Genomic DNA, 14,311 nt, shown 5'->3' on the forward strand with positions numbered 1-14,311 from the left:
AATGCAAAGTTATGTTTTTTAGCAAATCTGAAACAATTTCTGTTTGCAACAGATAAAAGACTCCTGTAAGTGTTCAAATGGTTTAATTTGCCATACTGACTTCAGAAAATGCGTGATGAACATGAACATGCCAAAATGTCAATTTACAAATCAATAGCGTGTGTGTCCACCTCTGGTTGCGATGCAAGCAACACATCTTCGTCTCATGGAATGGACCAGGCGTCGCACATAGTCCTGTGGAATATCTGTCCATATCTGCTGGAGCTTGTTTCGAAGCCCACGGAGTGTCTGTGGAACACGTGGTTGACGCCGAAGGCGCCGATCCATCTCATCCCACATGTGCCCGATTGGTGAGAGATCAGGGGAGCGAGCCGGCCAGGGGATGACATTCACGTTGTTTTGTTAAAGAGAATCCTGAACAAGCGAGCAATATGAGGCCGGACGTTGTCATGTTGAAAGGTAATGCCTGGGCCATGACGACGCAAAAACGGCAGAACAACAGGGCCGATGATCTCGTCGCGGTAGCGCTGTCGATTGAGATTTCCCTCTACCACTATCAAACGGGTCCTCTGTCTTGCTGTAATCCAACCCCATACCATAACGCTGCCGCCCCTGAACCGATCTTCTTCCATGACACAATGATTGACGTAACGTTCACCTCGACGTCGGTACATTCGAATCCGTCCATCGCTGTGGCTGAGGTGAAAACGAGACTCGTCAGTGAATAGAACTTGTCCCCACTGCATGGCCGTCCAGCGTAGACGCTGTCTGCACAACTGTAGACGTGCTTGACGGTGGTCGTGTCAAAATGGGACGTATGGCGGGTCTTCTGGCGACAATCCCTGCACATCTGAGGCGACGAATTACGGTTTGTGATATTCGTCGAAGGCCAGGGATGCTTCTTGCAGTCACTGTTGCTGGCTGGAATCGATTTTGTAGGTGTGATGTTCGAATCCAGTTGTCTTGTCGATTATTGGTTACGCGAGGACTGCCACTCCGAGGATGGTCTCTGACTGCATTCGTTTGTTGCCAACGTTGCCATAAACACCAAATGGTGTTTCTGTGAAAGCATACCAATGGCTCGCAGACGCTCATTTTCGGACAGGCGTGGCATTTCGTAATGTTGAATAATTGCGTAATTTTGTTATTTTTCTGAGTGGTTGTCAGCACGATGCTAAACAATGCATATGGAATCCCGTTAACGCACATGTTTTTGTACCCATTCTTGGGTAGTGAAATGCATGGGGCTTGCATAAAAGTCAACTTTTGCATGGAATGCATGTTGTTTTTTTGTAGCAGTTGCGTTTTTGTGACTTGATTCCATACATGTACTAAAATATTGAAAACCAAACTTTACTTGTTTGAAAAATACACTAAAATATTGGTGTCACAGGAACTTTTGTTATTGAGTATAGGATGCACTGGATCAACGACTGCGAGCATGTCAGCAACAAGCACAGAACCCCCCACAGTTGGCACAAGCACTGCAGGCCCCAGGCCACAATTCGGGATCTGACTGCTTCCATGGGACGACGATGCCAGTCAGTTTTGGACTCTGACGGTGGCCATACACGAGATTGAGAACAGATGACCTTCACCTCGAACATGTACTGCTCCATATGTGTGCCATATGGAACCTGGGTCAATGATAATGTGCCAACTTTGAACAATCGATTACCATCTGTTGATATCTAAAATCATTTTTGTGGTTGTTTTTTTGCAGAGAATATATTTGTAACTGAAGAATGAACGTTTTTCTTTGTCACATCTAATATCGTCCATTTTCATATGAAATTATTTCATGTACTTGATATTCAAAAGACGTAGTGCTACTGTCATTTCTGGTTCTTTGTTAGATTTGTTTACCTTTAGAACGCGGATTTGTTACATGTGTGGAGTTATTAGGTCTTGCACTAAAATCCAATCCATGTATTATTGGTATTGACATTACGGGTGTACACAATGTTATTTTCCAGTACGCTGATATTTACATATCAACTGTGATAAAAACTATTGCCGTATGGATTGGATGAAAGAGAAATTCTGTACAACTATACCACATATACCTCTACGCTGGTCGAAAGAACCATTAACATTTCATGGAGTGCAAAATGTAAAACGAAAATAACGAATATATTATTTCTGGGGAATCCAATGCACTTTACCAATGAAGAATGACGCACAGCCTTATTTCTGATTACCAATACCAGGCACCATCTCCCGCCTATTTCTCTTCGAGGGGAAACAAATCTGTAGAAATTTACTGAACCAATGGAAGATAGTGAAAGGTGGATTCAGCTGAATTTGGTAAGAAAGCCGACCGAGACAGAATTCATTAGAACATAGTTTGCTTAAGTAAAATAATAAGGTAGGTACACAAAATATTGTACTATCGGAAAATGCAAAAGAAAGAAAAATCAAATACAGAACAAGTATAGCAAGGTGCGGCTCAGAACCAGTCAGGTCTGAAGCTGGGAATAATTACAGAATATCGAAATCACGATGACATTAACGACAACGGTAAGTTAAGGATAATTAGTATAATATATAAGTACATAATTATTTTTTATAACATTTCTCGAACACAGGTCAATGTCTTTTGCAAAACAAATAACATATGACACAAATGAAGTTGGAATTATTTTTACTAGCACTTTATTACTGTTGTGTGTCCATATAAATATTAGCTGCTCTTTGAGTGGCTATCCATGGCTATAATGCTGCAAATTTTATAGTATCAGAAAAGAAAGATTCATGTGCAGTTTTGCTGCCGTTAGAGAATGTTCAAAGGTAGTAGTTATAACTGCACAAGAAACTTGACTTTCTACGTAACATCTCGGAGGGCTAAGACTGGTCATCAGTGACGTTTGGCGAGCGTTGCATTTCAATGCTATGGCCCATAAAAGACCTCCAAGGAGATAGCATGGATATGGTCTGTGTCCCATCAGCCGATATGATGGCAGTCTTCCCATAACCTACACCCCAGCACGGCAGAATCAGGGAGCAGAGCGGGGAGTGCTGGTCGGCGATGGAGGGCGAGGCCTTCAGGTTGACAGTAGTTTTATTGCCTTCAATAGACACCAGGACAGTTGCGCGTCTGAAGGACCTGGTCATAATGTTCAGCTCATATGCTGAGTTGTTAGAAGTTATATCTACCCTCGAAATGTCCATGACAGGTGATGGGGCTAAGCCGTTCGAGTCGTCATTGCCCATCACAAACACTGGCTGGGCGTCAGGAGACTGATCAGGATAGAAGAGGGCACTTCCGTTCTGGTTGAAGATGAACTTAGGAAGCATCTGTGTATCTCCATCCTCTGTGCTAGACAGGATCAAAGACGTCATCTGCCTTCCGCTGCCTGATCCACGCATACGGACTCTCATCTTCGGGCCTTTACCCACTTCAACTCCGTCTAAGCTTGTAGTGTCAGATTTAGCCAAGTTTACAATTTTGACACCAAATCCAAATGTCGGGTTGATAAACGCCCATGGCAGAAGAGGTCCAAATGTTTTCTGAAGGTCAAATCTAAGGAAATGTAGGCCGAATGGCTCAGACGCATTTGTGAAATTCAATGTCATTTCAAAGTTTCCACTTCCTGCGGTAAGAAAGGGGAAGGTCCAGGTCTGCCAGATGAGAGATCTGGTGAATCGTTTTGGATAAAGGACAGCACTTTTGTTGTTCTCAGGGTCTGTAAACCGCGCAGATATGTAGGTGGGCTGATCCATGCAGCGGATGCCTACAGTGAAGATGCTGCTAATACTTCTGCCAAAGATGGTCTCCTGCATGGTGGAGTTCACGTTAAAAGCAAGGGTGAGATATTTGGTGTTAGCGGGGTCCACAATCACTGGGAACATTTTGTTCTTTTCGGTGCCATTTATGACAATGACATCCTCATCCAGTACATTGTCAATTTTTTCGCAGCTGCCTTCTCTCTCACCAGATTCCCACATTGGGTACACTTCTATCTGGTTGCTTGGGTCTTTCGTATCTCCCACAGAGGCACTCCGCCTCGATCGGTGTGTATGTTGGTCTTTGGACGACTTCCAGATAGACATGATGATTTCTGTCACCTCACTGGTAAAGATATCAAAGCGTGCCATGCCATTTGAGCACTGTACCTGGTTGTAGCGAATCATTGTAATGATCTCTCTCCGGGGACACTCAAACAGGTAGGATTCGTCATAGTTACTTGTGTTCCTGCTGCCTACAGTACCAGAAGTCGGTGCGTCGGGGGAGCCTATGTTGTGAATGGTGTTTCCATCCTTCCGTGCAGTACCATCACCACCATCAGTAGAGCTTGATGCATCGTAACCATTGTTTCCAGTATCTTTACCCTTACTATTGTTTCCAGTATCTCCATTGTTTTCATAGTTTCCCATTATTCTGTTGGTACCATTGTTTCCAGTGCCTCTTTCAATATCATTGTTTCCAGTGCCTCTTTTATGATCATTGTTTCCAGTACCTCTATTGTTATCATTGTTTCCGGTGGCCCTATTGTTATCATTGTTTTCAGTACCTCTATTGTTATCATTGTTTCCGGTGGCCCTATTGTTATCATTGTTTTCAGTACCTCCATTGTTGTCATTGTTTCCAGCACCTATATTTTTATCATTGTTTTCAGTTCTTCTATTGTTACCATTGTTTCCAGTGCCTCTTTCATTATTATTGTTTTCAGTACCTCTATTTCTACCATTCTTTCCAGTCTCTGTGTTTTTATAATTGTTTCCAGTACCTCTGTTATCATCGTTTTCATCTTCATTGTTTCCAATATTTCTATCGTTACCATTGTTTCCTGTGCCTATATCCTTATCAGTGTTGTTACTTATGTTTCTATTATTATTGATATTATTTGTATTGCTACCCCTGTTCCTGATATAACCATTATTCTTGTTGCGATTGTTGCTAATGCCTTCACTGTCTCCAGTACGTTGGTCGCTACCACTATTCTTGGTGTTGACAAGGTTGTTTATAATTCCATTGGTACTGTTTCCGGAGCCACTATCACCGTCATCGTTTTTATCATTACACTCGGAACCGTCACAGTTTTCAGTTTTTATGTCACTGTTGTTACATTCGTTGCCGTGGCAGTTTCCAGCACCGTCACCATTGCTTCCTCCGCCACAGACAGACCCACCACAGACAGACCCACTCATCCCGCTATCACCTTCATTGCTGCCATTGATTCTTTTGCTGTTGCCCCCTCGCTGTTGGTCTGTATTACCACCATCTGCATTACCATCGTTATGTTTCGTATGTCCGTGTGGGTTTCCGTTAGTATTTGATCCGCTGTTACAGTCATACCCTTTGCATTCATTGCCACGGTTATTGTTTGTCGAGTCCACGTTTCCACTTTCAGTGTTATTGCTGCCGCTGAGTTGACTGTTGTCGTAACTTCTGCCTGTACTTCCTCGGTCGCTACCTACACTTCCGTTGGTATCGGGATAGTCCTCGTCTTTCTTATCGCAGCCACTTTCCTCACAGTTGCTTCCATTGTCGTCACCGTTCTTGTCATTACAGTCGAAGCCGGTGCAGATACCACTGTTATTGTCGTTCCCGTTGTTGGTGTTGGTAGTTGAGTCAATAGCGTCACAGCTGCTGTTCTTGCAGTCTTGGTGCGTTGAAGTTGTGGTATATTCTGTATAATAAACAAGAAAAACCCTTGGTGTCAACATATATTTCATTCATGTAAACTAGGATGAATCTGTATGCATTCATGTCCTTCCACCCAACAGTATTCCCATGATTCACTCTCTACGTACACCCCCTTCCTCTTACCAGTACCACAGGGAATTATTCCCTTCGGCCATTCATAGCATATTGATCGCTCATATCACCATGATCATCATCTACTCAGAATCTACAAGTCCTACTATTAACATCTACAAATATAAAACGTGAATATAAAACATCAACGCCAGAGAACTTGCAGTCTCGATTATCCGAAGAAACCATTCCATTGGGCGTAAAAGGCAAAATATTAAAGAAGATATTGTTAACTATCAACAGTGTTCGTATGCATTTGCAGCTATGGTTTCTGGCTAGCTTGTGATCAATATTCGAGTGAGTAAAACCAGGACTGCCACATTGAAACCTGGTTTCTGGACAGCATGTATGTGATAATCTTAGGATCAATCTAAGCTTAGGGAGTAAAACCAAGGCTTGCCACACCGAAACCTCGTGTATGCATGTGTATAGAGTGACATATTTAAGGAGCGATTCATACCATTCTCACTCTCTCCCTGTCCACCGTTGGAGTAGCCGTTTGTAATGGATGACCTTTGTAAGCTTCTGGTGTAGCATTTCGACACACCGTTTCCGGGGCACAATATGTCAGCCAGCCTGTATTTCCCACCAAAGACCAACGAAATCTCGTCCAGTTCGACGCCATAATCATCCGCCTCCACAACGGTCAATGTTAGGACGTGGCTTCCTGCAGCCAGACTCACAGGAAGACCGATGGGGCCTGTATCGGCGAATATATTCCAGTAGCTCCCGAAGGAGGTCTCATAGGACGAGTTAAAGCTGCTAATGATGTTCTCGTCGATGTCTACAGCGACAATGTCCGACTCGCCGTCGTTTGAGAACTTGACGTTGCTGACGGTGAGCGTGTCCTCCTCTGGCAAACATATCCCGATGGAGATACACTCCCCGGAGAACAGCCACACGGTCCGCTCGTTACTTGCTTTGGAACGGGGGAACACTCGATTGGTATCGATGTTGCTGTGCTTTGCAAAGTCATCAATTTGGAAATTAATGACAGATGCAGCTGCAAAAGCCACACAAACAGCAAAGACGCTCGCTTTGAAACTATCTTCTCTTCTAGACGTCATTCTCAAAGTCTGATGGGCAAGGAAGTGAAGGTTGGTTTTAAAGGTTCGTTAGCACTCCTAGTGCACATAACTTGTGAGCGGCCTGGGAAAGAAAAAACAGCATGCAGAGGGGTCGTCTCCACAGGATTAGGAGCACCGAAACAAAAGAGGAACGCAATTAAGATTCTGGGCAGTTTCTCTCATTAACATTCAAAACCCAGACGTGACACCACGTAGCAACGCACAGTGGAGCTGACTATACCGAGTGTATAAAGGCAGTAGACTAGTAAGCTAGTAGGCAATGATAAGCTGAGGCGGTGTTTGGCATGGTAATACGTTTAATAGAAAATGTCTTTAAGGCGTCAAGTTTGACAGAACCATGCATAAATGCCGAATATTTTGACTTTAAATAATATTAAGAAGACAATTTGATACAATGAACTATTGACACCTACCCGTAATTAAAAAAATATGTGTTTAAAAAAGAGCCGGTTGCCACCTCGAGGATAATGCCGAAAATAGTGTTTACCCTGCCAGTTCACACCTGCCCTTTAATACCCACACAGCCCTCGGAATCTCCGTTTAGCCCCCACCCACCCGACCTCTGCTACATAGCTCTACTGTTCTGTTGGCACACAGGTCTTCGCGCCCAGCCGACACATTCTAGTGGCAACGAACACTTCACAAAGTACCGCAAGAGCATTTTGTCACTGCAAATTTTACCTGAAAGAAGATTAAAGGCAGACGCCAAAAATTTCTACATATATATCTGTGGACGTTTGAGGTCGCCTTAAAGACAAATAGTGATGTGCACGGTGCAGCTGGGGAGACGTGTGCTGACATATGCACTGTCAGAGCTAGGTGATGGACTCCACTATTTCTCCAAGGCCTCAACCGCTTCGAACCTCTACCGAATTGTTATTGTCGGAATATTTCCGAAAGAATATTTAGGCTCTCAAAAACAAAATTGGATTTTTGGGGGATCAAATAGATGTTGTTGTTTAACGCCGGACTCTATATGACAGCGGTCTGTAAATAATGGAGTCTGGACCAGGAAATCCAGTGATTGACATTATGAGCATCACCACGCAATTTGGACACGATGACAAGCATCAACCAAGTCAGCAAGCCTGACCACCCGATCCCGTTAGTCGCCTTTTACGACAAGCATCGTCGCCTTTTATGACAAGCATGGGCTGCTGAATACCTATTTTACTCCGGATCTTCAGTTACAGTGGTGAATTTGAACCGAATTCAACTTGTAGATATACTTGCCATATTTAGGTGCATATACATTGCAAAGCTAACCTTATTCGGGAAATACAAATGAGAATGGTTCTGATTAGTGCTATCCTCAATAACTGACACGCATTTAGGTAAATAGAATTGCCACATATTCTTAGGTTATTCTTATGAGCATGGTAATGTCAGTAGGACTGATGGATAGTTACGATCGGAGCTAGTGCACAGTAAAACCCTAAACCTTAATATTAACAATGCTATGTCCAAATGAACCTTTGTAGAAACTGTGTAAAGCAGAGTTACAGATCGCGCTATTTGGCGGTCATCCTGCAGTTTTCGTTCATAAAGTAACCAAAAAAAATACAGCAGAAAGATGCAAATGGTCACGCTTGTTAACACCAAATATTAAACTTTAAACAAACAATTTGAGCAAACCAAAACTAATTACTTTATTTGACAAATTAAACTGGTAACAGCTTCGTGCTGTTATGGACAAATCATAAGCTGATTGCCACCTTCTCACAATGCACAGTTTTAAAAGGACTCGAAAAACAAGATGAAAACTTTCAACCAACTATTTCATGTTTAGTGAAAATCATTTGACAACCACCGGGGGAGGCCACAACAACCCGTACCAGCTGGTTGGACGCTTGTAGACGCACCCAGAAATGACGCACCAAGTTAAGTCAAGTTATCATGTTTGTGTAGTTTAAGGACGTGTAAACGCAATATGGCACATGCTATTAAAGCGTGTTAAAGACCAGAAGTAGCATCAGTTGTCCTGTAGCTTTAGCTGGTGCCAGGAATCCTGGGGGATATTCCACCTGGCTTAGCCTCTCAGTACCATATGCCTGTGTAACCAACTCTCCCCCACACACCACAGTGAGAAGAGTGTGTCCACACTGTGGAGGATTATTGTATTACTTTAGTGGAAAGCTCCACATAGGCTAAAATAGCCCATGGAATAGACGGGAGCGGTACCTCAGGTCGACTACCATCACATTAGTTAAGACAAACGGATGTGTTACCAAGAATTGGTTATGGTCATTGTGTAATTAAGAACTGACTGTAAATGTTTGTTTTCTTTTAACCTCCAACTCAGTAATATTCCAGATCTAAGACGGCGGTCAGTAAGTAATCTGGTCTGAACCAGACAATCCACTGATTTACATCATGAGCATCGATCCACTTAATCTGGTATACGATGACATGCATCAACCAAGTAAGCGAGCCTGACCACCTGATTCCGATGGTCTCCTCTTAGGGCAAACGTGTGCAGTGATGAAATTGTGCCTGCAGTGAAGTTGTCCAGTGTTTGGATAAAGTTGTCCTGTGTGTGCTGTGATGAAGTTGTCCTGTGTGTGCTGTGATGAAGTTGTCCTGTGTGTGCTGTGATAAAGTTGTCCTGTGTGTGCTGTGATAAAGTTGTCCTGTGTGTGCAGTGACGAAGTTGTCCTGTTTGTGTCGTGATGAAGTTGTCCTGTTTGTGTCGTGATAAAGTTGTCCTGTGTGTGCTGTGATAAAGTTGTCCTGTGTGTTCTGTGATAAAGTTGTCCTGTGTGTGCAATGATGAAATTGTCCTGTGTGTACTGTGATGAAGTTGTCCTGTGTGTGCAGTGCTGAAGTTGTCCTGTGTGTGCTGTGATAAAGTTGTCCAGTGCGTGCTGTGATGAAGTTGTCCTGTGTGTGCTGTGATGATATTGTCCTGTGTGTGCTGTGATGAAGTTGTCCTGTGTGTGCCGTGATAAAGTTGTCCTGCGTGTGCTGTGATGAAGTTGTCATGTGTGTGCCGTGATAAAGTTGTCCTGCGTGTGCTGTGATGATGTTGTCCTGTGTGTGCTGTGATAAAGTTGTCCTGCGTGTGCTGTGATGATGTTGTCCTGTGTGTGCCGTGATAAAGTTGTCCTGCGTGTGCTGTGATGATGTTGTCCTGTGTGTGCTGTGATGAAGTTGTCATGTGTGTGCTGTGATAAAGTTGTCCTGTGTGTGCCGTGATGATGTTGTCCTGTGTGTGCTGTGATAAAGTTGTCCTGCGTGTGCTGTGATGATGTTGTCCTGTGTGTGCTGTGATAAAGTTGTCCAATGTGTTCCGTGATAAAGTTGTCGTGCGTGTGCTGTGATGATGTTGTCCTGTGTGTGCTGTGATAAAGTTGTCCTGCGTGTGCTGTGATGATGTTGTCCTGCCTGTGCTGTGATGATGTTGTCCTGTGTGTTCTGTGATAAAGTTGTCCTGTGTGTGCAATGATGAAATTGTCCTGTGTGTGCTGTGATGAAGTTGTCCTGTGTGTGCAGTGATGAAATTGCCCTTCGTGTGCTGTGATAAAGTTGTCCAGTGCGTGCTGTGATGATGTTGTCCTGTGTGTGCAGTGATGAAGTTGTCCTGTGTGTGCCGTGATAAAGTTGTCCTGTTTGTGCCATGATAAAGTTGTCCTGTGTGTGCTGTGATGAAGTTGTCCTGTGTGAGTCGTGATGAAGTTGTCCTGTGTGTGCCGTGATGAAGTTGTCCTGTTTGTGCTGTGATAAAGTTGTCCTGTTTGTGCCATGATGAAGTTGTCCTGTGTGTGCTGTGATGAAGTTGTCCTGTTTGTGCCATGATGAAGTTGTCCTGTGTGTGCTGTGATGAAGTTGTCCTGTTTGTGCCATGATAAAGTTGTCCTGTTTGTGCCATGATGAAGTTGTCCTGTGTGTGCCATGATAAAGTTGTCCTGCGTGTGCTGTGATGATGTTGTCCTGTGTGAGCCGTGATGAAGTTGTCCTGCGTGTGCTGTGATGAAGTTGTCCTGTGTGTGCCGTGATGAAGTTGTCCTGCGTGTGCTGTGATAAAGTTGTCCTGCGTGTGCTGTGATGAAGTTGTCCTGTGTGTGCTGTGATAAAGTTGTCCTGCGTGTGCTGTGATAAAGTTGTCCTGCGTGTGCTATGATGAAGTTGTCGTGCGTGAGCCATGATAAAGTTGTCCTGCATGTGCTATGATGAAGTTGTCCTGTGTGTGCTGTGATGAAGTTGTCCTGTGTGTGCTGTGATGATGTTGTCCTGTGTGTGATATGATGAAGTTGTCCTGCGTGTGCTGTGATGAAGTTGTCCTGTGTGTGCTGTGATGAAGTTGTCCTGCGTGTGCTATGATGAAGTTGTCCTGTGTGTGCTATGATGAAGTTGTCCTGTGTGTGCTGTGATGAAGTTGTCCTGCGTGTGCTATGATGAAGTTGTCCTATGTGTGCTGTGATGATGTTGTCCTGTGTGTGATATGATGAAGTTGTCCTGCGTGTGCTGTGATGATGTTGTCCTGTGTGAGCCGTGATGAAGTTGTCCTGCGTGTGCTGTGATGAAGTTGTCCTGTGTGTGCCGTGATGAAGTTGTCCTGCGTGTGCTGTGATAAAGTTGTCCTGCGTGTGCTGTGATGAAGTTGTCCTGCGTGTGCTATGATGAAGTTGTCGTGCGTGAGCCATGATAAAGTTGTCCTGCATGTGCTATGATGAAGTTGTCCTGTGTGTGCTGTGATGATGTTGTCCTGTGTGTGATATGATGAAGTTGTCCTGCGTGTGCTGTGATGAAGTTGTCCTGTGTGTGCTGTGATAAAGTTGTCCTGCGTGTGCTGTGATAAAGTTGTCCTGCGTGTGCTATGATGAAGTTGTCGTGCGTGAGCCATGATAAAGTTGTCCTGCATGTGCTATGATGAAGTTGTCCTGTGTGTGCTGTGATGAAGATGTCCTGTGTGTGCTGTGATGATGTTGTCCTGTGTGTGATATGATGAAGTTGTCCTGCGTGTGCTGTGATGAAGTTGTCCTGTGTGTGCTGTGATAAAGTTGTCCTGCGTGTGCTATGATGAAGTTGTCGTGCGTGAGCCATGATAAAGTTGTCCTGCATGTGCTATGATGAAGTTGTCCTGTGTGTGCTGTGATGAAGTTGTCCTGCGTGTGCTATGATGAAGTTGTCCTGTGTGTGCTGTGATGATGTTGTCCTGTGTGTGATATGATGAAGTTGTCCTGTGTGTGCTGTGATGAAGTTGTCCCTAGGGAGCACGGTTGTCTGTGTATTTTATGCAGGTCAACCCTTTGTGAGTGGAGCATACCTATAAAGGTCACCCTGTGAGAGATTACCTGGAGGGTCGGGGAAATCTCAGCATGTAATTGTAAACCAAACGAGACGCAAGATTGGGGAATGTGTGGTATGGTGAACGTATATGGATGCAAATTAAGTCAGTGACATTTGCTGCAGTGCTGCACCACAGAGGTGCAAATGTGTAGCTGAATGCCTCCTGTACTACCACAGCATAATTAACACAGAACATCGTGCCTGCCACGGTCAGATAACTTGGAGCATAATCTGTAGATACTGATCTGTGCAAAACACAGTTCATCGAATTATGCTCAGTCCATCAGTTGTTAGTCAAATACAGAGACATGTATGAGTGTGATGATGAATTTACAAAACAAGTGCCATATAGTTTCATTTCATTTGCAAGAGCATGGCAACAAATATGATCCGGGTACTTCTAATAAATGTATTTTTCGTCTTATCCATAGTGAAGGACTACTGTTTTTGTATTGAGAACACAAGCCACGTGATCTTATCAACAGAGTGTGATGTAATCATCAGTTGTTAATCATCTAATATTGATGCCAGTTGTACTATGTCAACAAGGCTTTAATGTGTAATTGTTGTCACATAGAAATGTTTGTTTTCACGAAATAAAAATATATCAGTATGATACACACAGAGGGAATAATTTCGTAAATGTACTGTAGAATAGTAATCAGTCAACAGAAAGTGTAAATGAAACTAATCTAATTAATTTTACAAAATGTTAAATAGTTAATAGGTTAAAGACATTTATGGCTATGGTAGGTACTGAGACTTATTTTGTTCAAATTTGATATTGAGCGTCAATAAAGTTACCATAACTTGTATGATGGGATTCAAACCATCTGACCCCAGATTGGACACTTTGTCCACATGAGTTGGGTTTAATGCATGACCAGAGATGTTAACCAAAGAGGCTGACATGGTAAGGATGTTAACTGTAGGGTAAGTGCTTGTGGCTGCTTGTACTACTCCGTACTATTGCAGTTTTTATAGTGAAAGCTGAGATACAATATGCCACAACTTAACCCAGATACTGCACAGACACAGTACACTGGCTCCGAGCCAAACAGTCCTTGTTTTCATCGCCTTAGTGCCAAACGCCAGGCAGGTTAACAACAAGTATAATGTCTTTATTGTCTTTTGGTATTCGACCGAGCATCAAAATGATGCATGGCGAGTGTGACATGGAGAGCCAGATATGTCTGGTGAGTGTGATATGGAGAGACTGGTAATGCATGGTGAGTGTGACACGGAGAGACTGATAATGCATGGTGAGTGTGATACGGAGAGACTGATAATGCATGGTGAGCGTGACATGGAGAGAATGATGATGCATAACGATTGTGCCATGGAGAGACAGGTCATGCATGGTGAGTGTGACATGGAGAGACTGATGATGCATGGTGAGTGTGACATGGAGAGACTGATGATGCATGGTGAGTGTGACATGGATAGACTGGTAATGCATGGTGAGCGTGACATGGAGAGACTGATGATGCATGGTGAGTGTGACATGGGGAGACTGATAATGCATGGTTAGTGTGACATGGAGAGACTGATAATGCATGGAGAGTGTGACATGGAGAGATTGATAATCCATGGAGAGTGTGATATGGGTGAGGTGAGGTGAGGTGAGGTGAGGTGAGGTGAAATGGGGTTTAACGTTGCGGCCAAGGTTATTGCACTTATATAGTGACGTGCATGCATGTGTATGTGTGTGTGTGGCTGCTTGTACTTGTCCAGACTGATGCCGATTTATAGTGCTAGCACACTGAGATGCCATGCCGCAGTTTAACATGAATACCCCGCTCAGACACAGTATACTGACTCCGAGCCGACCAGTCCTTGTGTTAGCCCCTTAATGCCAAGCACCAGACAAGGTAACAACAAGTACCATCTTTTATCGTCTTTTGGTATGATGCGGCTGGGGATCGAACCCCGGACCTTCCTGCTCTCCAGGCGGACGCTCTACCATTACACCACGGAGGCGATCCGAGTGTGATATGGAGACTGATGATTCATGGTGAGTGTGATATGAAGAGACTGATGATTCATGGTGAGCGAAACATGGACAGACTGATAATGCATGGAGAGGTTGACATGGAGAGACTGATGATGCATGGTGAGTGTGACATGGAGACTGATGATGCATGGTAAGTGTGACATGGAGAGACTGATAATG

General features: G+C 43.8%; 1 protein-coding gene across 1 annotated transcript; it reads right to left on the reverse strand.

Annotated features, from left to right (window-relative positions):
- Window positions 1-2,627: 2,627 nt before the first annotated feature.
- LOC124119392 (uncharacterized protein DDB_G0287625-like) lies at window positions 2,628-6,945 on the reverse strand. Its single transcript, XM_046481884.2, has 2 exons — window positions 6,222-6,945; window positions 2,628-5,633 (listed from the first exon to the last, which is right to left on the reverse strand). The coding sequence occupies exons 1-2, from the start codon at window positions 6,826-6,828 to the stop codon at window positions 2,845-2,847; spliced, it is 3,396 nt and encodes a 1,131-aa protein (XP_046337840.1). The 5' UTR covers window positions 6,829-6,945; the 3' UTR covers window positions 2,628-2,844.
- Window positions 6,946-14,311: the final 7,366 nt, after the last annotated feature.

This window comes from Haliotis rufescens, unplaced genomic scaffold, assembly GCF_023055435.1.
Source record: "Haliotis rufescens isolate VD_foot unplaced genomic scaffold, xgHalRufe1.0.p SCAF_28, whole genome shotgun sequence".
In the NCBI taxonomy this organism is placed as follows: domain Eukaryota; kingdom Metazoa; phylum Mollusca; class Gastropoda; order Lepetellida; family Haliotidae; genus Haliotis; species Haliotis rufescens.

Bases quoted from the DNA above. Each gene is read 5' to 3' on its own strand.
- LOC124119392 (XM_046481884.2), bottom strand. From the start codon at position 6,828: ATGACGTCTAGAAGAGAAGATAGTTTCAAAGCGAGCGTCTTTGCTGTT. The intron at 5,634-6,221 runs GTATGAATCGCT...TTTATTATACAG, and splicing joins ACAGGGAGAGAGTGAGAATG to AATATACCACAACTTCAACG.